This window comes from Notolepis coatsorum (assembly GCF_963971535.1).
Source record: "Notolepis coatsorum genome assembly, chromosome: 10".
Lineage (NCBI taxonomy): Eukaryota > Metazoa > Chordata > Actinopteri > Aulopiformes > Paralepididae > Notolepis > Notolepis coatsorum.
The window spans coordinates 125,634,704-125,659,022 of record NC_140174.1 but is presented as its reverse complement, the minus strand read 5'-3'; the positions used below and the strand labels follow the sequence as shown (position 1 = coordinate 125,659,022).

The window sequence follows — 24,319 nt, the reverse complement described above, 5'->3', positions numbered from 1 at the left end:
GTTTGGATCCTTTGAATTAACGAGAATGTCCACAAACACGGCTTCACGTAGAAATCACTGGCTGCGCGCAGAGACGAGTGCTTAGGCAAAAAAAAAATTTGAGTATATTTGCTTAGAAAACGGAATTGTCTAATTCAATTATTTTTAATTTCTCCACGTGGTAAATACACAGGTCACAACATGTTTACATGAACGTTTGAGTTGTATTTGGAATGTATTTGGTGACTGTATACTAGGGCTGACCCCTATTAATCGATTAGTCGACTAATCGGTCAAAAGGAGCCGTAGTCGACTGGCCAACCTCTTAGTCGAATATAATAAAAAAAAAATAATAAATTAATATATATATATTTTTTTATCATTCTTTCCAAAAGAAAAGAGGCCTAGAAGCGTGGCTAACGCTAATGGCACGCATACCAGAGGCAAAACAGGCACAGAGGCACTGAAAGAGGATTTCAATTGCATGATTTGGAGAGCACAAGAAGCCTTCAGTCGACTCCTTCAGACATTAAGCACCCCCCACAGCGCAAATGGAATGATAAAAAAGTTAAAAAAAAAAGAAGAAAATAATTTTTTTAAGTCGACCAATAGTCGACTAACGGCAAATTTTGGCCAATCCTAGTCGACCATCCAAATCCTTAGTCGGGGACAGCCCTACTGTATACACTGTAAGGGAACGTCAGGCTATTTCCCCCCCCCCCCACTTCCAGTGATGAAGCTAAGCTACGCTAACGGAGCGACTGTTCCCAAAGCTAAATGCACGCACAGAGACAAAAAAAGTATGTATCTTCTTGTCTAACTCCAGGGAATATGTTAAATAAGCTAATTTCCCAAAATGTTGGAGTTTTCCTTTAAGCAGGCTATTTATTTATTGAAAGTTTTATGTCTCCTGTTTAGGGACTACGGGTGTAAATTAGCTCTTGCTACAACCCTGCATGTCTACATTTTGTATTTTGTACTTGATGTTCATTGACATGTGTTGTCCCTACCAAATAAACTATAAAATCAATGAAATATTGTAAGCCGTCATTTGAGGCTTTATAAAAGCAGCACAATGAACACAAATCTGTCAGTGCCGAGTCCGACCTCATCTTAAATAGCAAACAGCATTGCTTGTTGTAGTTAACAAAGAGAGGCAGAGTTGATTTTGCAAAAAATAAAAAATAAATCATATTTTTTTTTATTTTTTTTTTATAATCGATTTTTCTTTTCATATTTTAATCCCATGCCCATCGAACGAAGCTTTGAAGCTTCGAAGTATATAAGACAGCCCTACCACTTACAATCTCCATATAAATATTGTGTTGATGTCAGATTATTAAACCCACCAGAGGAGGTCCTCCGAGGAAGATGGTTCCTTGCTTTCCGACGATGATGCTCTCGTCAGCCATGGCTGGAACATAGGCGCCCCCTGCTGTACAGGAGCCCATCACCACAGCAATCTGAAAGACATCAGACACATCACTACAGCGCCCCCTGCTGTACAGGAGCCCATCACCACAGCGATCTGAAAGACACCAGAAACATCACTACAGCGCCCCCTGCTGTACAGGAGCCCATCACCACAGCGATCTGAAAGACATCAGACACGTCACTACAGCGCCCCCTGCTGTACAGGAGCCCATCACCACAGCAATCTGAAAGACATCAGACACATCACTACAGCGCCCCCTGCTGTACAGGAGCCCATCACCACAGCAATCTGAAAGACATCAGACACATCACTACAGCGCCCCCTGCTGTACAGGAGCCCATCACCACAGCAATCTGAAAGACATCAGACACATCACTACAGCGCCCCCTGCTGTACAGGAGCCCATCACCACAGCAATCTGAAAGACATCAGACACATCACTACAGCGCCCCCTGCTGTACAGGAGCCCATCACCACAGCAATCTGAAAGACATCAGACACATCACTACAGCGCCCCCTGCTGTACAGGAGCCCATCACCACAGCAATCTGAAAGACATCAGACACATCACTACAGCGCCCCCTGCTGTACAGGAGCCCATCACCACAGCGATCTGAAAGACATCAGACACATCACTACAGCGCCCCCTGCTGTACAGGAGCCCATCACCAAAGCGATCTGAAAGACATCAGACACATCACTACAGCGCCCCCTGCTGTACAGGAGCCCATCACCACAGCAATCTGAAAGACATCAGACACATCACTACAGCGCCCCCTGCTGTACAGGAGCCCATCACCACAGCAATCTGAAAGACATCAGACACAACACTACAGCGCCCCCTGCTGTACAGGAGCCCATCACCAAAGCAATCTGAAAGACATCAGACATATCACATAAAACACCATCACTTAACAACATCTCTATGGAGCCATAAACAGGCAGAATGAGTCATTATTGAAGATAAAGTTATTTTAATGTTCTCTTTTTTAAAGTTCAGTCGCTTCATTATCCCAGATGGGAAACTTGATAAGATAAAAAAAACAGCACAAGATCCAGGCAGATCCGGTACCTACAGCAGGCAGATCCAGTACCTACACTAGGGATGCACCGATCCGATATTGGTATCGGTATCAACCGCCGATATCACTAAAATAGCTGGATCGGGTATCGGCAGAAAAAAATATATATCAGATTTTTTTTAAATATATTATAATAATAAATAAAATAAGAAATAACAATTCAGTACATTTATATCTATGTGTTAATTTGATACATTTAGTTTCACTAAGTTAGGAAAGTACCGTAATTTTCACACTATAAGCCGCACCTGAATATAAGCCGCAGCATCTAAATTGAATGATGTGTACATATATAAGCCGCACTGGACTATAAACCGCAGGTGTTTTAATGTTTAATTACCATATGTAAGGGTTGGTGCACAGAGGGGATTGTCGGGAAAGAGATGGCTGTTTGAGGAAGCTCCCATTTATTAACATTTTTGATTAAACAGTAACGGTAGCTATGTAGCAACGCCAGCTCACAGAACGATAGCCACGCTAGTTAGTACCAGCTAGGTACCAACCCCAGCTCACAGAACGATAGCCACGCTAGTTAGCACCAGCTAGGTACTAACGCCAGCTCACAGAACGATAGCCACGCTAGTTAGCCAGCCAGGTACCAACGCCAGCTCACAGAACGATAGCCACGCTAGTTAGCCAGCCAGGTACCAACGCCAGCTCACAGAACGATAGCCATGCTAGTTAGCACCAGCTAGGTACCAACGCCAGCTCACAGAACAATAGCCACGCTAGTTAGCACCAGCTAGGTACCAACGCCAGCTCACAGAACGATAGCCACGCTAGTTAGCACCAGCTAGGTACCAACGCCAGCTCACAGAACGATAGCCACGCTAGTTAGCACCAGCTAGGTACCAACGCCAGCTCACAGAACGATAGCCACGCTAGTTAGCACCAGCTAGGTACCAACACCAGCTCACAGAACGATAGCCACGCTAGTTAGCACCAGCTAGGTACAAACGCCAGCTCACAGAACGATAGCCATGCTAGTTAGCCAGCCAGGTACCAACACCAGCTCACAGAATGATAGCCACGCTAGTTAGCCAGCTAGGTTATCTCCATCATCACCTGGTTCCCTGCAGCCACGGTCAGGGACAAGGCCAAGCTGCAGCAGGTGATACATTTACATTTACATTTAGTCATTTAGCTGACGCTTTTATCCAAAGCGACTTACAAGTTCTGTACGACAAGCCATCAGGAAGGGCACAACTCTATCAGCTGAGCAACAATGTTCATCAAAGTGTTGAGTGCTACAGTGTAGGTTAGTTTATTAGGACAAGTGCATGACAGTACGGTTAGTTAGGGTTAGATTTTTTTTTTCTCTTTTTAATTCAGATAATGGTTGAAGAAGTGTGTCTTTAGTCGACGGCGAAAGATTGGACGTGTTTCGGCTGTCCTAACTGGGGTGGTGTAGTTCATTCCACCATTGTGGGGCAAGGACTGAGAATAGGCGACTTCTCTTTGATGACCCTCCCGGAGCTTGGATAGGAGTAGGTCTGAGGCGGCCAGAAGATGCAGAGCGTAGGGGTCTTGAGGGTGTGTAGTTAGAGACCATTGACCGGAGGTAGGCGGGAGCGGTTCCCTTTGCCGCACGGTATGCTAGGTCGAGGGCCTTGAAGCGGATTCGTGTAGCAATGGGGAGCCAGTGCAGGTCCCTAAGAAGTGGGGTGACATGGGCCGACTTCGGTAGGTTTGAGATCAGGCGGGCCGCTGCGTTCTGAATGAGTTGAAGAGGCTTAGTAGCAGTGGCCGGGAGGCCAGCGAGCAGTGCGTTGCAGTAGTCGAGGCGGGAGATGACTGTTGATTGGACGAGGAGTTGGGTGGCTTCTTTTGTCAGGAAGGGGCGGATCCGGGCGGTTAGGTGGTCGAGCGGAGATTGCGTTCGTCACCAGCCCCGGAGCTGTGAGCTTGGTTCGCCTGTTCGAATCCAGCTCACAGCTCCGGGGTTGTCACCAGCTTGGCTGGCCGTCTGCACTGATACAATTGGCTGTATCAGAGGGTGGGAGAAGCTGGCGGGGTGGGTCCAGGTCGTTGTAAACAGCGACTCCTACAGTTCGGTCGGGGCGCCTGCTAAGCGCGGATTGGACATGAGGGGGATAGTGTGGTCCTCCCACACGCTACGCCCTCTCAATGAGAATCCGCGCTGCCAGGTGAAAAGAAGCGGTGATTGGCTGGACGTGTGTCGGAGGAAGCACGTGGTAGCCTCCACTCTCCCAAATGATCTGACTGTGGGGGGTAAAGCGCAGCGACCAGGAAGGGACTGGGAATTGGCATACGACTAACATTGGGATGGGAGAAAATCGGAGGAAAATGGAGGGGGAAAAAGACAAATAAAAAGAAAAAAAAAAAGAAGGAAGGGGCGGATCCTTCTGACGTTGCTCAGGAGGAATCGGCAGGTTCTGGTTGTCGCTGCGATGTGAGCAGAGAAGTTCAACTGGTCGTCGAGGACAACACCAAGGTTCTTGGCGGTCGGGGACGCGGTCACAGCTGCATTCTCGACTGTGATGGAAAGGTCGGTCAGGGGGGAGGATTTGGCCGGCAGGTGGAGCAATTCTGTTTTGCTTAGGTTCAGTTTGAGGTGGTTGGTCGTCATCCAGGCGGAGATGTCAGACAGACAGGCCGAGATCCGCTCAGAGACGTGGATATCTGAGGGAGGGAAGGAGAGGAAGAGTTGAGTATCGTCGGCATAACAATGGTAGGAGAAGCCATGAGACGTGATAATGTTACCCAGTGATTTAGTGTAGAGGGAGAAGAGAAGGGGTCCTAAAACCGAGCCCTGGGGGACACCCGTCCGCAGGGGGCGGGTGGCCGACAGGGTCCCTCTCCATGACACTTGGTAGGAGCGGTCATTGAGGTATGATGACAGCCATGTCAGCGCAGAGCCAGCCACTCCCATTCCTGCAAGGGCCGCTTGGAGGATCTGGTGGTTGACTGTGTCGAAGGCTGCAGATAGATCTAGGAGAATCAGGACAGAGGAGAGGCCTTTCGCTTTTGCTAAGTGAAGTGCCTCTGTGACCGCAATGAGGGCTCAGCATCGACGGGGCACCGGTTGAGAGAATGAACAGTTTCAAGTACCTCGGAGCCCACATATCCGAGGATTTGACATGGACCACACACATTGACAGTGTTGTGAAGAAGGCACGACAACGCCTCTACTTCCTCAGGCGCCTAAGGAAGTTCCAAGTCAGTCAGAAGATCCTTAGGAACTTCTACTCATGTACAATAGAGAGCATCCTGACTGGCAACATCACCTCCTGGTTTGGGAATAGCACTGCACAAGACCGTAGCAGACTACAAAGAGTGACACGTTCAGCCGAACGCACAATTGGAGGGGGGCTTCCCACCCTCCAGAACATTTACAACAAGCAGTGCAAGGGGAAGGCTAAGAGAATTATTAAGGACTCGAGCCACCCGAACAACTGCCTCTTTGAACTGCTGCGGTCAGGCAAGCGATACCGGAGTCTTAAGGCGAGCACAGAAAGACTCAGAAGAAGCTTCTATCCCCAGGCCATCAGGCTGCTAAACGAACAATGAACACTACCAGGGGAGGAAATTAGGCCACTTTACTCGCCAATTGCGAGTATTTTTTACGTTTGGCGAGTAATTCATGAAGAGCACTCGCCAGTCTGGCGAGTACTAGTAATTACAAAACAAAACAAAAAAATCATTCTGCAATCTGCTGATTCGCTCACTGGCACAAACCGAACTCTGACTCCCCCCTTGATTCCTCCCATTTGCGCCACATAATAATCAGACCATAACCAATGAACATCATCGTTGTACAGATGCGCTCTAAGCTCCTCCAATGAACACTCGTTTTCTAGAAGATGCCGCCCATCTAGGGGAAGTGGACAGACCACTGCGTGCGGCCCTACAGACTCCTGTCACCGGCTTGACAACGTAGACAAACTTACAAAAACACATGAGTGGATGAAAATAATTGCATGTAGAGTCGTCGCTTTCGGATATCGGTGCGGTCTGACATGGGGGCGAACAACAGCACGCGACGCGTCTCCTTCGAGTCGGATGAGAATGACAGCATTAGCCGGCTAGCTACCTAGCATGTAACAAGCTACCATAACGCGCATTCAACATAGTGGACGACTATACTGAGCGGCTTTGCTTAAATGCAGCCGAGTGACATTTTATTATTACCGGGTTTCCCAGCATATCACCACTCGCCCATATGCCGTTCACAACGGTGATGTTGTCATATTTGGCATTCAGAACACACCTGCTGAACCCCTAGCGTTGTCGATTCGGTTCCAATGTATTGTCATCTTACAGCACAAGTACAGTACAACCAGAATACATTTGGCATACAACCAGAGTGCAAATGTAACAAGTCAAGTTCAAGTTGTTTTATTTAGCTATTACATTACAGTGAAATGCTTGGTTCTTTCACTGCCCAACCCAGTATTGATTGATTGATTGAAAACTTTATTAACAGATTGCAGAATGGGTACAATACAGTACAGCTCAATACACACAATTGTTAAGGGGATGCAGATCAGAGAAGGACTTTAGTCTTGTTTACATCAGGGTCCCCCATTTCAGTCCTGTTTGCTTAATGCCTTGTCCACTTCCTCCACACTCCAATATGTTATGATGAATTGAAAATGGGGGACCCTGATGTAAACAAGACGAAAGTCTTTCTCTGGTCTGCATCCCCTTAACAATTGTATGTATTGAACTGTACTGTATTGTACCCATTCTGCAATCTGTTAATAAACTTTTCAATCAATCAATCCCTTCAACCCTGCTCCTGTCAAACCTGCTCTTTCCATTCCCTCCATCATGTCCCCCCTTTCTGATGAATATTTCCTGCACTTAAGAGTCAGACACACATTCCTAGTAGTTGAGCTGTGATGAATGAAAACTTTATTTAACAGATTGCAGAATGGGTACAGTACAGTACGGCTCAATACATGCAATTGTTAAGGGGATGCAGACCAGAGAAAGACTTTCGTCTTGTTTACATCAGGGTCCCCCATTTTCAATTCATTTTCAATTCATCATTCAGTATAACCTAGACCAGCCCAACCCAGCATCTTTCACTGCCCAGTTCAGCCCAACCCAGTCCAGAATAGTTCCCTCTTTCATGTTAATATGTGATTTAATGATGTAATATTTTGAAGAGTAGAGACAGTGTGATTAATTTACTATGATTGAAAATCAATTTAGACGAAGACGTACAAAGAAGTAATTATCACAATTAGCGATTTTTTTTGTCTGGTAAAAAATCTATTTGGCTGGTAAAAAAAATCAGATACCCGCCAGTTGGCTGGTAAGCCAAAAAGTTAGTTTCCTCCCCTGAACACTACACAACAACAACCATCAAACGCACATAGCACACACATCCACACGCACACACTCACTTTAAACAAACACACTGTAGCACCCACTCTCCACACTTTAGATCACACAAACACACTTTATATTTATTGATAAAGGATTTGCACTACAACTCGTACACCTACTGTAAATTGTACCTAAATTGCACCTCATCCTATTTCTGCCTTGCACTATATAGTATTGTATATTAGTACACTACACAGTATTGTATATTATATGGTAACTCAGTTACGTCTACTCTGCATCGAACATTGTACATATGTCTATACTGAACACTGTGACCTCATTTTTTTACTTCTAATTTACATGCTATACTATGTTATTTTATTTCATACTTATCTCGTCTTGCACAGTCTCTGGAGCGTAACAGTAAGAAGCATTTTGTATAAAAGTATTCTGTACTTCTGTATGACAACTATTAAAGAAACTTGAACTTGATCTCTGTGGAGTGACCAGTCCTGAAGCCTGACTGATTAGGGTCTAGGAGGTCATTCTGTAAGAGATAAGCAGTAAGTTGGTTGGATACAGCACGTTCAAGTGTTTTAGAAAGGAAGGAGAGAAGAGAGACAGGACGGTAGTTGCCTATGACGGTAGGGTTCAGGGATGGTCTTTTTATAAGGGGCGTGACTCTGGCTTGTTTTAGGGAGGTGGGGACCACCCCCGAGTTGAGTGAGGAGTTGATGGTTGCAGTTAGGAATGGGAGGATGTCGAGGCGGTTAGGTGGCCGAGCGGAGATTGCGTTCGTCACCAACCCCGGAGCTGTGAGCTGGATTCGCCTGTTCGAATCCAGCTCACAGCTCCGGGGTTGTCACCAGCTTGGCTGGCCGTCTGCACTAATACAATTGGCTGTATTAGAGGGTGGGAGAAGCTGGCGGGGTGGGTCCGGGTCGTTGTAAACAGCGACTCCTACAGTTCGGTCGGGGCGCCTGCTAAGCGCGGATAGGACTTGAGGGGGATAGTGTGATCCTCCCACACGCTACGCCCTCTCGATGAGAATCCGCGCTGCCAGGTGAAAAGAAGCGGTGATTGGCTGGACGTGTGTCGGAGGAAGCACGTGGTAGCCTCCACTCTCCCAGATGATCTGACTGTGGGGGGTAAGTGCGCAGCGACCAGGAAGGGACTGGGAATTGGCATACGACTAACATTGGGATGGGAGAAAATCGGAGGAAAAATGGAGGGGGAAAAAGAGCAATAAAAAAAAAAAAAAAGGAATGGGAGGATGTCTGGTGCTATGGTCTGGAGGAGTGGGGAGGGTAGCCGGTCCAGCTGGCATGTAGTCGAACGGTTCGACGTTACCAGTGTCAGGGTCTCGGCTTCTGTAATGGGAGAGAAAGATGACAGAGTGAAGGATGAGGTTCTCGATTCAGCATTTGGAATGGGTGGGGGTTGGGAGAAGGAGCTGCGGATGTTCTCCACTTTTTCCTCAAAGAAGATCGCAAAGTCTTCGGCAGAGAAAGATGAGGGAGGGGGGGGGGAGTGAGGAGGGAGGACATGGTAGCATGCAGTTTGCAAAGATTCTTGGCAGAGGCCTCGATCCTATGGTGAAAGAAAGAAGCTTTGGCATTAGTAATGGTTTTGGAGAATGTTAACAAGAGGTTGTGATATGTGTCGATGTCAGCAGTGAGGCGTGACTTTCTATACTTCCTTTCAGCTGCTCTCAGGACCTGTCTTTGTTCTCTCACTGGATCTGTCAGCCATGGACTGGGTGGGGAACGGCGGGCAGGTTTCTCAACGAGGGGACCAGTGATGCCACTAACGCGTTACTAAGTAACGCGTTACAGTAATCTGATTACTTTTCCCCGAAAATAGTAATCGAACGCGTTAATCTTTAAAAGCCAGTAATCTGATTGCAGTTACTTGTCCAAGTGGCTGTGCGTTACTATTTCGTTACTATCTCATCATAAATTCATAATGCAGGCGGAATGCAGTATTTTATTTCGTTTTAGACAGTCAAAAATACGCTTGGAGCTGTATTTCCTTGTATTGGGGGAGTGACGTCACAGCACACAACCTCAAGTTGTTCCATGCTGGTGGGCGCGGCTGTTATTGTTGTGACAGATGGGTCTCCGTGAACGCGAACACTGCTGTTGAGCGAAAGTCATTGCTCTTTGCTACGAGGGACCGGAGCTCATCCATTTTATTGCAGAGAGAGTTCACGTTTGAGAGGAATATACCCGGGAGAGGAGGCCGAGATCCTCTCCGGCGGAGGCGAGCCAGGGAGCCAGCCCTTCTGCCGCGCTGCCGCCTGACCCACTTCACAGCCTGGATGAAGACCGCGGTTCCCCTCACGAGCACATCCAACAGATCCGTGGAGCGGGTGAGTAGTTGAGGGAAAATGTCAAGTGGGATTGATTTCCCAATGTTCAGCAGTTCTTCTTTAGAGTAAGAAGTAACACAGAGGGGAGCTCCAGTAGCTCACCACGTACCGCGAGTGCTATTTCAGCGCCGTGGACAACCGTGCTCGTCACGGATCTGGGGCTGAGCGCGTTCGAATCCCGGACGGCAGCCGTGCCTTTCCCAGAGTGTCTTCCCCCCCATCTGAACCCTTTCAGCCTGCTTCTGTCGGTCGAACTTGACCAAGTATGAATGCGATGAAAAAGCGATAAACGCTAAAAGAACCAGCTGACTGGTCAAAGTTTAAAAAAAATAGAAGTAACACAGGACGCTGGGACTAAACAAAACAAACAGAACACAATGCATCACTAGGAACATTAGAACCATATCTGAATAGGGCAGGCCTCAAAGGTAGGCTACATATCAGCCTACATGTGGTGAATGAATGAATGAATGAAAACTTTATTTAACAGATTGCAGAATGGGTACAATACAGTACGGCTCAATACATACAATTGTTAAGGGGATGCAGACCTGAGAAAGACGTTTGTCTTGTTTCCATCAGGGTCCCCCATTTTCAATTCATATAGACATTTATGACATACACAACATACATGACATTTATGGCATAGGGACATATAGGTATTTAGTACGGATACATTTGTGACATAAACGGTATTCAAATATACAGTACTGTTACCCCTAGATCCTGACAAGAGTATATACATATGATGGGGAGGGGACTGTACATTAGGAGGGGGTGGGTGGGTGGGAGAGAAATATACATACGGCGGGGAGGGAATATATACATGCGGTGGGGAGGAGACTGTCTATTAGGAGGTGGTGGGGGTTTTGGGCATTTACGGTGGCCAGTTTCGAATTGCAGCCTCCCGTAGGTGCTCTTTAGGAGCGGTTTTGAATGTGGGTAGTGATTCACATTCCTTTACAGCTTTGGGTAGGGCGTTCCACATTGTTGTGGCATAATTGCGAAACGTGTTTAGTCCCTTGTTTGAGCCGAATCTGGGTTTTACATGATTTGTTGAGCTTCCTCTGGTGTAGTGGTTGTGGTATTCACTGACCTTTGGGAAGTATTTTGACATGTACATGGGTACCCGGTCGTATAGTGTATCTTGTAGACCAGGCCCATTGCAAGTTGCTGTACTCTGTTGTCTACTCTAAGCCATCCTAGGTTGTCAAAGTGGGCAGGGGTGAGGGGGGTTCTGGGGTTCAGGTCAAGTAGTAGTCTGACCAGTTTGTTTTGTGATGTTTGTAATTTTGTTTTAAGCGCCTTTGAGGTGCTTTGGTACCATGAGGTGCACGCATAGTCGTAGTACCCTTGAATGAGTGCTCCTGCCAGAGTCTTCAGGGTATTCTTGTTTACCAGAGAGGAGATCCGGTACAAGAATCTAGTTCGTTGGTTGATGTTATTGACCATTTATCTTTTGTGAAATCTATAGATCTATAGATAGGCCTACCTGCCCTATTAGTACCTTTTACTCAAACTGAGTACATTTTACTAAAAAAAAATTTGTCATTCTTATGTTGTGGCAGCAGCAGGGACGACGACTTCGTAACCTAGTTACTTTCAAAGTAACTAAGTTACTCTGATAATCAAGTAATAAGTAAAGTAACTAAGATTACTTTTTAAAGGAGTAATCAGTAATCAGATTACTTTTACAAGTAATCTGTGGCATCACTGGAGGGGACAGAGCTTGTCGAAGGAGGTTGTATGGGCTGAGAGGAGGGTGGAGGTTGCCATCTCTGTGGAGAGAGCAGAGAAGGTGTCACTCAAAGGTAGAGCGGATAGTATGTCAGAGGAGAGGGTGGAGGGGGATAGGGAGGCCAGGTTGCGTCTGAGTGAGACGGTTTGAGTTGGGGTGAAGACCTTTCGGTTAAGCATGAGAGTTAGTGAGAAGGATATGAAGGAATGGTCAGATACATGTAGGGGAGTTACCGTGGTGTTAATGATGCTGGAGTTACGGGAAAATATGAGATCCAAGGAGTTGCCTGCTTTGTGGGTGGGAGGCATGGCAGTGGGAGTCAGGTCAAACGATTGTAGGAGGGAGACTACTATGACTGACTGAGATGAGTCAGGCAGGTTGAAGTCGCCCAATAGAAGGAGAGGGGTACCATCTTCCGGTAAGGAGCTTAGAAGCATGTCCAGCTCATCTGTGAAGTGATCGAGCGGACCTGGAGGGCGGTAGAGTGTAACAATGGTGATACCTGGATGGCGGTAGAGTGTAACAATGGTGATACGATCAGCGGAGAGGGTGATCGGCTGCCTCCTTCCCTCCCTCGAGTCCCTACATTCCACCAGGGCCTTGAGGAGGGCGAGGAAGATCATGGCAATCTGAATCTGAAGGTACTAACGCCAGCTCACAGAACGATAGCCACGCTAGTTAGCCAGCTAGGTACCAACGCCAGCTCACAGAACGATAGCTACGCTTGTTAACCAGCTAGGTACTAACGCCAGCTCACAGAACGATAGCCACGCTAGTTAGCCAGCTAGGTACCAACGCCAGCTCACAGAACGATAGCTACGCTCGTTAACCAGCTAGGTACTAACGCCAGCTCACAGAACGATAGCTACGCTCGTTAACCAGCTAGGTACTAACGCCAGCTCACAGAACGATAGCCACGCTAGTTAGCACCAGCTAGGTACTAACGCCAGCTCACAGAACGATAGCCACGCTAGTTAGCCAGCCAGGTACCAACGCCAGCTCACAGAACGATAGCCACGCTAGTTAGCACCAGCTAGGTACCAACGCCAGCTCACAGAACGATAGCCACACTAGTTAGCCAGCTAGGTACCAACGCCAGCTCACAGAACGATAGCCACGCTAGTTAGCACCAGCTAGGTACCAACGCCAGCTCACAGAACGATAGCCAGTTAGCCAGCACCTGCAAAATCGAATGCCAAACTGATGAAATTCAGGAGCTATCAGTAGCTAGATAACATTAGACAACGCCTCATGCATTAATAAACTAAAGTGAATAGTTCGTTGACTGGGTAATTTTGTTTAATGCTTCAGTTATGTTGAAAGAGGAGCTCTGAGCTGCTCATACACTAGACTCTTGCCGTAATGGTTTGTTGACGTGGGTCTGTGAGGGGGAGGAGGAGGGGCAAGGCGTGCACTGCTGCAGCAGATTTAAGAGTCTGATCCGACGGTCACAGAGCTGAGGGAGCGCGCCTAGTTAATCCATAGATTAGCCGCACCGTTATATAAGCCGCAGGGTCGAAAAATGGGGGGAAAAGCCGCGGCTTATAGTCCGAAAATTACGGTAATGTTTTAAGTCAAGCCTGATGTTGCCTTGCACAAAAGAATGATCCCAGTCTCTTCCACACAGTGACAGTGAGGCATACAGTTTATTAATTGAATGAATGAAGTTTATTTTCTGTCTTTGTTTACAACAAATCAAAAACACACTTGCACTCAGTGCATCCCTAACCTACACCAGGCAGATCCAGTACATATACAGCCAGGAACCAGCAAGGGTTCCTTGTGCTATCAGCTAGCATATTGTATATTATTTGACCAAATACTATTAGATGATGATGATGATAATGATAATCATAATAATAATAATAATAATAATAGGAAATCCGGCAGTGAAACCCTTATAATCCCTAGGAATACAATAGGTTACCACACCTAAAGCTTACATATACATTTGAGTATTACCTGTGACAGTCCCTCCGAAGACAGTCTTGCCTGGTTGAAGAAAATCCGTCCAAAATGGTCTCTGTCGGGGAAGACATCTGCCTGCCTGGGTAGATTGGCCCCTCCAGAGTCCACTGAGGGAGTCAGGAAATCACTTTAAGTAATTATACACGTTAGAAAATACTGTGAACTACGTACTGAATTGTGGAGTTTTGTGTTCAGGATTTTTTGGGCAGGCCTGAAATTGACACTGGAGAACACCTCCCCTAACACTATAAAAACATCTCATTAGCATAACACCTCCCCTAACGCTATATAAAAACAACATCTCATTAGCATAACACATCTAACCAGTTCCGTCTGGGAGAAATGCGAGGCCCTGTGCAAGACTTAAACGCGAGGCCCCCCCCCTAAAAGGTAAAAATAAATAATAATACATTTTATATAAAAAAGAAAAATTTGCATACAGTCAACGTATTCTTAAATAATAGCACTGCCCGAGGCTGGGCATACAGTCAACATATTCTTAAATAATAGCGCTGCCCGAGGCTGGGCATATGATACAGTCAACGTATTCTTAAATAATAGCGCTGCCCGAGGCTTAGTGGCAATGCACCTGTACAGTCGTACACCTGGCAGTAACAGGGAAAATGCATAAAACACCCCTGGAACCTGATAAACAAGCTTAAAGCCAGGTAAGTTTTTCAAGCACGACATGCAGATTTGCAGTTTTGCCTTATTTGAATCGAACTCTATAAGCTTAGTACACACGTCACAAACTGCACGAGCACAGTGTGAGCAGACCCTTGCATGATGCAACACACCGAGTGAGAGAGAGAGAGAGAGACTGAGAGAGACCGAGAGAGACCGAGAGAGAGAGAGCGAGAGAGAGCAAGAGAGAGAGAGCAAGAGAGAGAGCGAGAGAGAGAGCAAGAGAGAGAGAGCAAGAGAGAGAGAGCGAGAGCAAGAGAGAGAGCGCGAGAGAGAGAGAAAGCAAGAGAGAGAGAGAGCAAGAGAGCAAGAGAGAGCGAGAGAGCGCGAGAGAGCGAGAGAGCGCGAGAGAGACAGAGTGAGAGAGAGAGAGAGAGAGAGAGAGAGAGAGAGAGAGAGAGAGAGAGAGAGAGAGAGAGAGAGAGAGAGAGAGAGAGAGAGCGAGAGAGAAAGAGAGAGCGAGAGAGACAGAGTGAGAGAGAGAGAGAGAGAGAGAGAGAGAGAGAGAGAGAGAGAGAGAGAGAGAGAGAGAGATCCACGGCGGGAACAGAATAGATTACATTAAAAACTCACCAAACGTCCAAGAGGAAGGAGACAACCGTGGAGATTACAAAGTTCACCAGTCCATATTGTCCCCCCCCCGTTGGGATGAACTTGGGAGTCTGTTCCTAGTTTATCTGCCACACGTTAGCACTCGATAACGTAGCTAATGCTAGTTAGCTGTCCCTGCCTTTAGCTAAGCCGACATGGCTAGCCTGACTGAACTTTCTAACACGCAACAACTTTCATCTTCAGTCCATCTGCCGAACGTCCTCTTCGTCTTGGCATAACCTAATCACTATTAGAGCTGCCGCGGTATTGATGTTTTCCTTACCGCACAAATTTGCGAAATATTTCCTACCGCTGCGGTTATTAACGCACACACAAAAAAGTTTGAATGCATTTTTTTTTTGTAGTCTAATCTTTATAGCATATAGCCTGCCTCTAGTCTAAATGTCTATCTTTAGAGGATGACTTTGCAGCATGAATATTGTTTGGGATTCGGCAAGCATGCATTAGTTATTAAAAGTGAAACACGGATTCGAAGTCTCCCCTCTGGTCGTGCGCCGTTCACTCTGTCGCGGGCAGGGGTGGTAGCGGCGCGCCCGCCGGTTACCCCCCCGACCCTTTCTTCTTATTATTATTATTATTAAAACGTTACTACTTATGATTACAAAGGCATTCGTTTTGTGGCATTAACGTTATATAGTTACACGTTCAATAACATCAGCGTATTTACCGGACCATAGCAAGGCAAGCGTTACTCAATTCATATCTCAGTTCCTTTCTTTGCTCAGAGCGTGCCGAGTTGTACCCATTCTGCGGTCTGTTAATAAAGTTTTCAATCAGACAAGTGTATAGAACGAAGGGCTTTTATTATAACATTTTGTTGCAGTAAAATCATTATGCCTCGTTCCCCCTGAGGAGCGACGGTAATCCACTCCGGTCTCCGGCGGGAGCTAACGTATTAGCCGTGTTGTGAGCTCTGATCAATGGCTGACATTCAGGAAGTAAAAACCTAATACGCGCTTGCCGATTGGTGGTAACACACTGCAGGACGCTCCAACGTGTGACGCGTCTCTCTTCTGACCAATCAGTGGTCTGCAGTGTTTCATGTGACTTTTCTGGTACCCAATAGGGTCGCTTGGAACCTCGACAGAGAAGTAGGGTATATCTGCAGAGCCGCAAGCCCAACGAGAGCAGGGTACTTTATTATCATTATAAAAAACAGCGGTGATGCGGTATTCAGCCCAACTCTGCGGTGGGCGTGATGTAACAGCGATACCGCGGTAATACCGATACCGCGGCAGCTCTAATCACTATACTTGGTATTGATAAGCTTACGGCACGCAGCGTTATTTCTTCTGCTCCGATGCTGCACAGCGCTCCCGTGGATAGCGCCGAATAGTCAGACCCCGTACCTGTAACCCCTCCCCTCGTTGAAACCAATACTATCTTCCTGTAGGCGCCGAGGTGAGTGGCAGCCTTTCATAGCAGCTCCCACCCCCCTATACTTCTTATCCCGTTTTACTACTTTTTACTTATTTCTTTTTGTGATTCTACTACATTAATAATAGGTGTCTAAGTGACTGTGCGTTGCTTTACACCAAGTTAAGGCAATTGTTAACAACTTCTGTGAAGTTAGCAGAGTTAGGCAAGTCCGGTCGAGCACAGCTGAACAATGGACAACAACGACAACAACAACAACAACAACACTGGCGGGCTGCAGTACTCTCGGGAGGCTCTCCTCTGCTTTCGAGGCAGAGTTGTAGAGCCACAGAGGAATCTACCAGCCGACATAAGGATACGCAGACGGGGAAATCGAGCTGGCACGATCGTGAGGGACAGGAGAAAGGATAGCAGGAGATTCAAGCCTTACCTGCCCTCTGTCGTTATGGGGAACGTGCGATCGCTGGCCAACAAGACGGACGAGCTCTCAGCCCTGATGAACAACCAGCGTGAGTACAAGGAGGCAAGCCTACTGTGCTTCACAGAATCCTGGACAAAACACTGGACCTCCTGTATGCTAACGTGAAGGAGGCTTTCAGTGCGACTTCCCTGCCCCCCCCTGGCCAGTCAGACCACAACCTTGTGAGGCTTGTATCTACATACAGGCCTCTCATTAAGAGACAGCCACCGACCACCATGTCTGTCCCACAGTGGTCTGACGACGTCGAGGAGGAGCTACGGGAGTGTTTCAGGTCGACAGACATGTTTGAGAGGGTCCATGGAGATGACATTGATGGACTATCCCACTGCATCACAGACTACATCAGGTTCTGTGAGGAGAGCATCGTACCCACAAAGAAGGTACGCTGCTTTTCAAACAATAAACCCTGGATTAGCAAGGACATTAAACACCTGCTAAACAGGAAAAAGAGGGCCTTCATGGCAGGGGACACTGAGCAGGCCAGGGCTGTCCAAAGGGAGCTCAAAAAATAGCTAAGGGCAGCCAAGGACAGCTACAAGGACAGGCTGGAAGGCAGACTACAGGCCAACAACACCAGGGAGGTGTGGGCGGGTGTCTGGAAGATCACTGGGTTCAAACAGCAGGGCACGGCTGTTGAGGGCCCCCAAGAGCGTGCAGACGAGTTCAACACGTTCTTCAACCGATTCGACCAGAGTGGCCTCCCCACACCCCTCCCCCCACCCATCGACACCAGCACCAGATCACACCTACCAAGCACCCCCCCCCCCCCCCCACCCACCCACACCCATCAGCACCGGCACCCCACCCCCAACAGCAGCAGCAGCAGCAGCAACCCTGACGATCACTAAGGCCTAACAAAATTAATAGTTGGTTTCCGGTTGCCGACCGACCCTGCCGATTTAGGTGCGACCCAATATATTTTATGAGTTTATATAAAAAAAAATTAAAAAATCCAATTTTTTTTTAAAGAATAAAGTTTCATCGAAATCTTAGTCAAACATTTAGTATTATGGATATTAAACATGCTGGCAGAGTACATGCATCCATGTTGTTGTGAACATTTTAATTAAATAAAGAAATTCCCTTTGAAAGAATAGAATAAAAAAAAAAAAAAAAAAAAAAAAAACCTACCTACCCATGGCCAAACTGACAACCAACAGGAAACCAACAATATATTTTACTTTGCCTAACAGCCAGGTCAGTAGGCAGCTCTCCAGGATTAGTGTGAACAAGGCCAGAGGACCGGACAACACCAATCCCAGGGTGCTCAAAGTATGTGCGGAGCAGCTGGCAGCACCGCTTCAACATCTTTTCAACCTCTCCCTGAGGCTGGAGAGGGTGCCCCAGCTCTGGAAGACCTCCTGCATTGTCCCGGTGCCCAAGAAGGGACGACCCAGCACCCTCAACGACTACAGGCCAGTCGCTCTGACGTCACACGTCATGAAGACGTTTGAGAGACTGGTCCTGTAACACCTCAAGCCCCTGGTGCGTGACTCCCTCGACCCCCTGCAGTTTGCATACCAGGCAAACATCGGGGTGGAGGACGCCATCATCTACATGCTCCACAGAGCATACACGCACCTGGAGAAGCTGCGCAGCTCAGTGAGGATTATGTTCTTTGATTTCTCCAGCGCCTTCAACTAGGGCTAGGCGATATAACGATAACGATAAATATCGCGATATATTTTAATAATCGATATCGAATATCGAAATAATTTTTTTTTTAATATATATATATATATATAGTTTTTTTTGTGACCTGCAACAGGGCAGTTTTAAAACCAGAGACAGTGGACAGACTTGTCTTTCTTGCCTGCAACTTAAAGTAATGGCTTTGCTTGTTAATGACAATACTGACCAAATTGAGATTTATTTTTCTCTTGTCCATTTATTTTGTTTGCTTTCTAATTTAAAATACAGTTTGAAACAGTCTGTACACAGTAGGCTATGTGTGCTAGCAGAACTAGACTCCAGTCACGAGTCACGGTGCACATGTGCGGTGGTTTGTCCACCAAAAAAGCGCCAAAAGATCGAAAATAAACTAGCAGAGCCAGAACTGTTCAACTCCCCTGGAGCCACAGCCAGCAGAGAAGCCGGTTTACTTTCGCTTTTAAACCAGCTGCAGCCTGAGAACTGGAGTGTGAGGGGATGTAACACTAAAGATGGCGGCAATGACAAAGAATTGCTGCAAAATAAACATACATCTGTTGTTAAAAAAATAAATAAAAAAAATTATACTTATAACAATTCGATAATTATCGATATAGAGAAATATGATAACATTATCATATCGTTATCGCGATATGATTTTTTTCCATATCGCCCAGCCCTTCAACACCATCCAGCCGTCACTGCTAGCGGAGAAGCTCTCTGCGATGCAGCTGGAGCACGGCTTGGTGGCCTGGATCAAGGACTACCTCACTGAGAGGCCGCAGTACGTCAGACTAAAAGGACAGTCAGTCTGACGTACTGGTGAGCAACACCGGCGCCCCCCAAGGAACTGTGCTGTCACTAGGGCTGCAACGATTAGTCGACATAATCGACGATGTCGATTATAAAAAATCGTCGACGAGAAATTGTTGCGTCAATTAGTCATTAAAAAAAAAAAAAAAAAAAAAATTATTTAATTTTTTTTTTTTTTTTGCACTACCTATCTTTGTGAGAGTGGCTTCTCAGGGTTCCAGACAACATCATAACATGATGATCCCATAGCAAATTTTGGACATTGAAAACATTGTTCCCCTGCAGGAGATGATGATCAGACTAGACACACAATACATTACACACGCACTCCTCTCACTCACACACAGCGATCGGAGTAAGACACACACATACACACTCCTCTCACTCACACACAGCGATCAGAGTAAGACACACACACATACACACTCCTCTCACTCACACACAGCGATCAGAGTAAGACACACACACATTCACACTCCTCTCTCTCACACACAGCGATCAGAGTAAGACACACACACATTCACACTCCTCTCTCTCACACACAGCGATCAGAGTAAGACACACACACATTCACACTCCTCTCTCTCACACACAGCGATCAGAGTAAGACACACACACATACACAAATTACACAGTACACACCTCTCACTCACACAGCGATCAGAGTAAGACACACACACAAATTACACAGTACACACTCCTCTCACTCACACAGCGATCAGAGTAAGACACACACACATACACACACACACGGACTCCTCTCACACACAGCAAACAAAAGTTATTTAAAGTACACTTCCATTTTAATTTGTATTATTTAATTTATTTATCTTGTTATGAGTGATTGCTGTATTGTTCTTCAAATACATTTTCATTTAAAGTGGCTTAAAGATCCAAATTCAAATGTTTCATGAGTCATTATTTTAATTTGCTATGGGATCATCATGTTATGATGTTGTTGTTTGGTCCTGACAAGAGTCTCAAAGTCTGGGGTGATGGTAGACAAGCAACTCTGAGGTCATGCTCAATGTCCAATCTGTTCCTCTGCTCTGTCTTCAGCTGGACCAGAGCTGAGAAGCCACTTTCACAAAGATAGGTAATAAAAAAAAAAAAAAAAATCCTTTGTTTGTTGTTGTTTACATTGGTTTTCGATTAGTCGACTAATCGAAAAAATAATCGGCAGATTAGTCGACTACCAAATTAGTCATTAGTTGCAGCCCTAGCTGTCACCCTTCCTCTTCACCCTCTATACCTCAGACTTCTGCCGCAACTCAAGCGGGTGCCACCTGCAGAAGTTCTCAGACGACTCCTCCATCGTAAGCTACATCACCGACGATGATGAGGAGGAGTACAGAGCCCTGGTGGAGAGCTTTGTGGGGTGGAGCGACAGCAACCACCTCCAACTCAACACCAGTAAGACCAAGGAGCTGGTGGTGGACTTCCGGAGGGGCAAGAAGAGGCCCCCCCCGATTCCCATCACCATCCGAGGGGTGGAGGTGGAGGTGGTGGACTCATAAGTTGGAGACTGGTCGGATAACACAGAAGCCCTCTGCAGCAGGGCTGTACAGTGCAACATATATATTGCACGTGCTACAGCAACATCCGTCTGTGCGATGAATGGATTTACTTCAGTAGCACTGGTGCGATAGGTAGGGCTGGGCGATATGGCCTAAATATGATATCACGATATTTTCTGACCTTTCGGAGATACACGATACACACCACAATGTTTTTATTTTTCCCCCCAAACAATTCATTATGAGGCTTACCAAGACAGTATTTGAGTTTGCAAGCTAACATTAAAGACAAAATAAAATACCCATGCATTTAGCATTTTTATATTATATATTAGATTTAGATTATTGGATTATTAGATTATATATTGCATATATTTAGCAATGAGATATTATATGATTTAGATATGAAATATGAATTGAAAATGGGGGACCCTGATGTAAACAAGACGAAAGTCTTTCTCTGGTCTGCATCCCCTTAACAATTGTATGTATTGAGCTGTACTGTACCCATTCTGCAATATGTTAATAAAGTTTTAAATCAATCAATCAATCAATCAATAGCATTTTAGCATTTTAATGAAACTACTGTATATTTGTATGTCTCTAAATGTTTTGATGAATTGAAAATGGAGGACCCTTATGTAAAAAAGCCGAAAGTCTTTTTCTGGTCTTCATCCTCCAGTCAGTCCACTGTTGTTGAATTGAGCTGTACTGTATTGTACCCATTCTGCAATCTGTTAATAAAGTTCTCATTCATTCATTCATTCAGACGGCAAACAGAATAATTTTGATTGACAGTCGAGTCTGCCAATTACGTCACACCGCTTGCACCCGCCCTGCTGTTCTTAGCACCAATAGGCAAGCGCGTATTCATGTTTTACTTCCGCTTTTGTCCGCCATTGATTTTGACGAGAGCTCTCAACAACATCAACAACGTTAGCTCCCCGCGGCCGACGTTTAGCTTTTAGCTCCGCAGGATGACTAAACGAGGCATAATGATTTTACTGCAACGAATGTTATAATAAAAGCCTTTCCATACATCTGTCTGATTGAAAACTTTATTAACAGACCGCAGAATGGGCACAACTTACTTAGCACGGGCTGAGATATGAACGAGAATGCTTGCTATCTATCTAGGTCTAGGTTGCTATGTTCGGGTAAATACGCTGATGTTATTGAACGTGTAACTATATAACGTTAATGCCACAAAACGAATGCATTTGTTAATCATAAGTAGTAACTTTGATGCAGTAGTGTGTGTGGGGCGGCGTTGTTCAAAAGTTTGAACGGGGCTGGTTTGACCACGCAAAAGTGAAAGACGGCTCACTTGACCACAGTACCAGATTGACGCGACACAATCCTCTTGGGCAAAACATCACGATATCCACGACACGTTTAAAAAGTGTATCGTTAATGAACTGTACCCGATATTTATATAATATTGTCATATCGCCCAGCCCTACCGATAGGCATTCGGTTCATATAGATACTCTTATTTTGAAAATCCTGTCGCGGGTCTCATTTCTGCCCACGGGCAGCTCCAGTCATAATATCTGGGCTCCGGCAGCTAGCAACGTTCAGGTTAATATGATACTCTTATTTTGAAAAAATCTGTAGCAATTCCGCGAGTCATATGATATCCGCCCAGTCCGTGTTTCTGAAAAGCAGAGCAGCGTTAACACAGCAGTGCGCCTACAGACTTGAAATAAGTCTGTGGTGTTTTTTTTCTTCTCACAATGGGTTGAATGCATCTACATGCTTTGCACCGTCGCCATTCCTTTATGCCCACATCGCCAGAAATGAACGTTTATGTACCATTACAATCACTACAACGTTAGCGTAAGCTAACAAGCTAATCCTGATCAGAGGCAGAGGCGCAGAGCCATAGAGAACAGCAGTGTGGACTGGGGAAAGGGAAATGGGGGGGCACTCTCCCCTTCCCTGTGTGTGTGCGTTTGGAAAGACGATGAAGTCACTAGTCAGGACTCAGGACAGGAGTATTTATAGTAAACTGAGGATTGATTGATTGATTGATTGAAAAGTTTATTAACAGATTGCAGAATGGGTACAGTACAGTACAGCTCAATACATACAATTGTTAAGGGGATGCAGACCAGAGAAAGACTTTCGTCTTGTTTACATCAGGGTCCCCCATTTTCAATTCATCATAACATATATGACATACATGACATACAGATAGACAGTACTGCTACATCTATACATTTATGACATATCAGATTTGCAAATACAGTACTGTTTGTGATACAAGTGTCCAGAAAAGGAGTGTATATACATTTGGCGTAGAAACTGTACATTGGAGGAGGTTGGATGGGTGGGGTGGGGTTGGGTGGGTTGGGTGAGGGCTGTACATTGGAGGTGGGGGGGGGGGGGGGGGGATTGGGTAGGGGACACACACACATTTTACACTGTACATTGGAATATTGACAACTCATTTACTGTACAACTAGGTTAGGACATTTGTAGGGGCCAGTTTCGAATTGCAGTCTCACGTAGGTGTTTTTTGAGAGTGTTTTTGAAAGTGGGTAGTGATTCACATTCCTTTACAGCTTTAGGTAGGGCGTTCCACATTGATGTGGCATAATTGCGAAACGTGTTTAGTCCCTTGTTTGAGCCGAATCTGGGTTTTACATGATTTGTGGAGCTCCCTCTGGTGTTGTGATCGTGGTATTCACTGACCTTTGGGAAGTATTTTGACATGTACATGGGTACCTTGGTCGCGTAGTGTATCTTGTAGACCAGGCCCATTGCAAGTTGCTGTACTCTGTCGTCTACTCTAAGCCATCCTAGGTTGTCAAAGTGGGCAGGGGTGAGGTGGGTTCTAGGAGTCAGGTCAAGTAGTAGTCTGACTAGCTTGTTTTGAGATGTTTGTAATTTGTTTTTTAGTGCCTTTGAGGTGCTTTGGTACCATGAGGTGCAAGCATAGTCGTAGTACCCTTGAATGAGTGCTCCTGCTAGAGTCTTCAGGGTATTCTTGTTTACCAGAGAGGAGATCCGGTACAAGAATCGCGTTCGTTGGTTGACTTTTTTTTATTACATTGGATGCCATTTTGTCACAGGAAAGATTAGCCTCTAGGATGGAACCCAGGTAGGTAATTTCATCTTTCCTTGTGATAATATTGTCACCCACTGTAACCGAGAAGCCGTCGGTCTTGCTGAGTTTGTTATTTGAACCGAAGAGAATGGACTCTGTTTTGCCCATGTGTAATGATAGTTTGTTGTCGGCGAGCCATATGCAGATTTTGCCTAGTTCCGAGCTGAGGGCTTTTTCAACCTGTAACTTGTTCTTGTCAGAG

At 46.0% G+C, this 24,319-nt stretch overlaps 1 protein-coding gene across 1 annotated transcript in view; it reads right to left on the bottom strand.

Annotated features, from left to right (window-relative positions):
• mccc2 (methylcrotonyl-CoA carboxylase subunit 2) overlaps positions 1-24,319 on the bottom strand; it is a 125,915-nt gene that overhangs the window by 49,361 nt on the left and 52,235 nt on the right. The window contains exons 6-7 of the mRNA XM_084322833.1: positions 13,866-13,978; positions 1,329-1,442 (exon numbers count right to left, since the gene is read on the bottom strand). Coding sequence (XP_084178959.1) covers positions 1,329-1,442; positions 13,866-13,978 — 227 coding nt within the window. The remainder of the gene's footprint in view (positions 1-1,328; positions 1,443-13,865; positions 13,979-24,319) is intronic.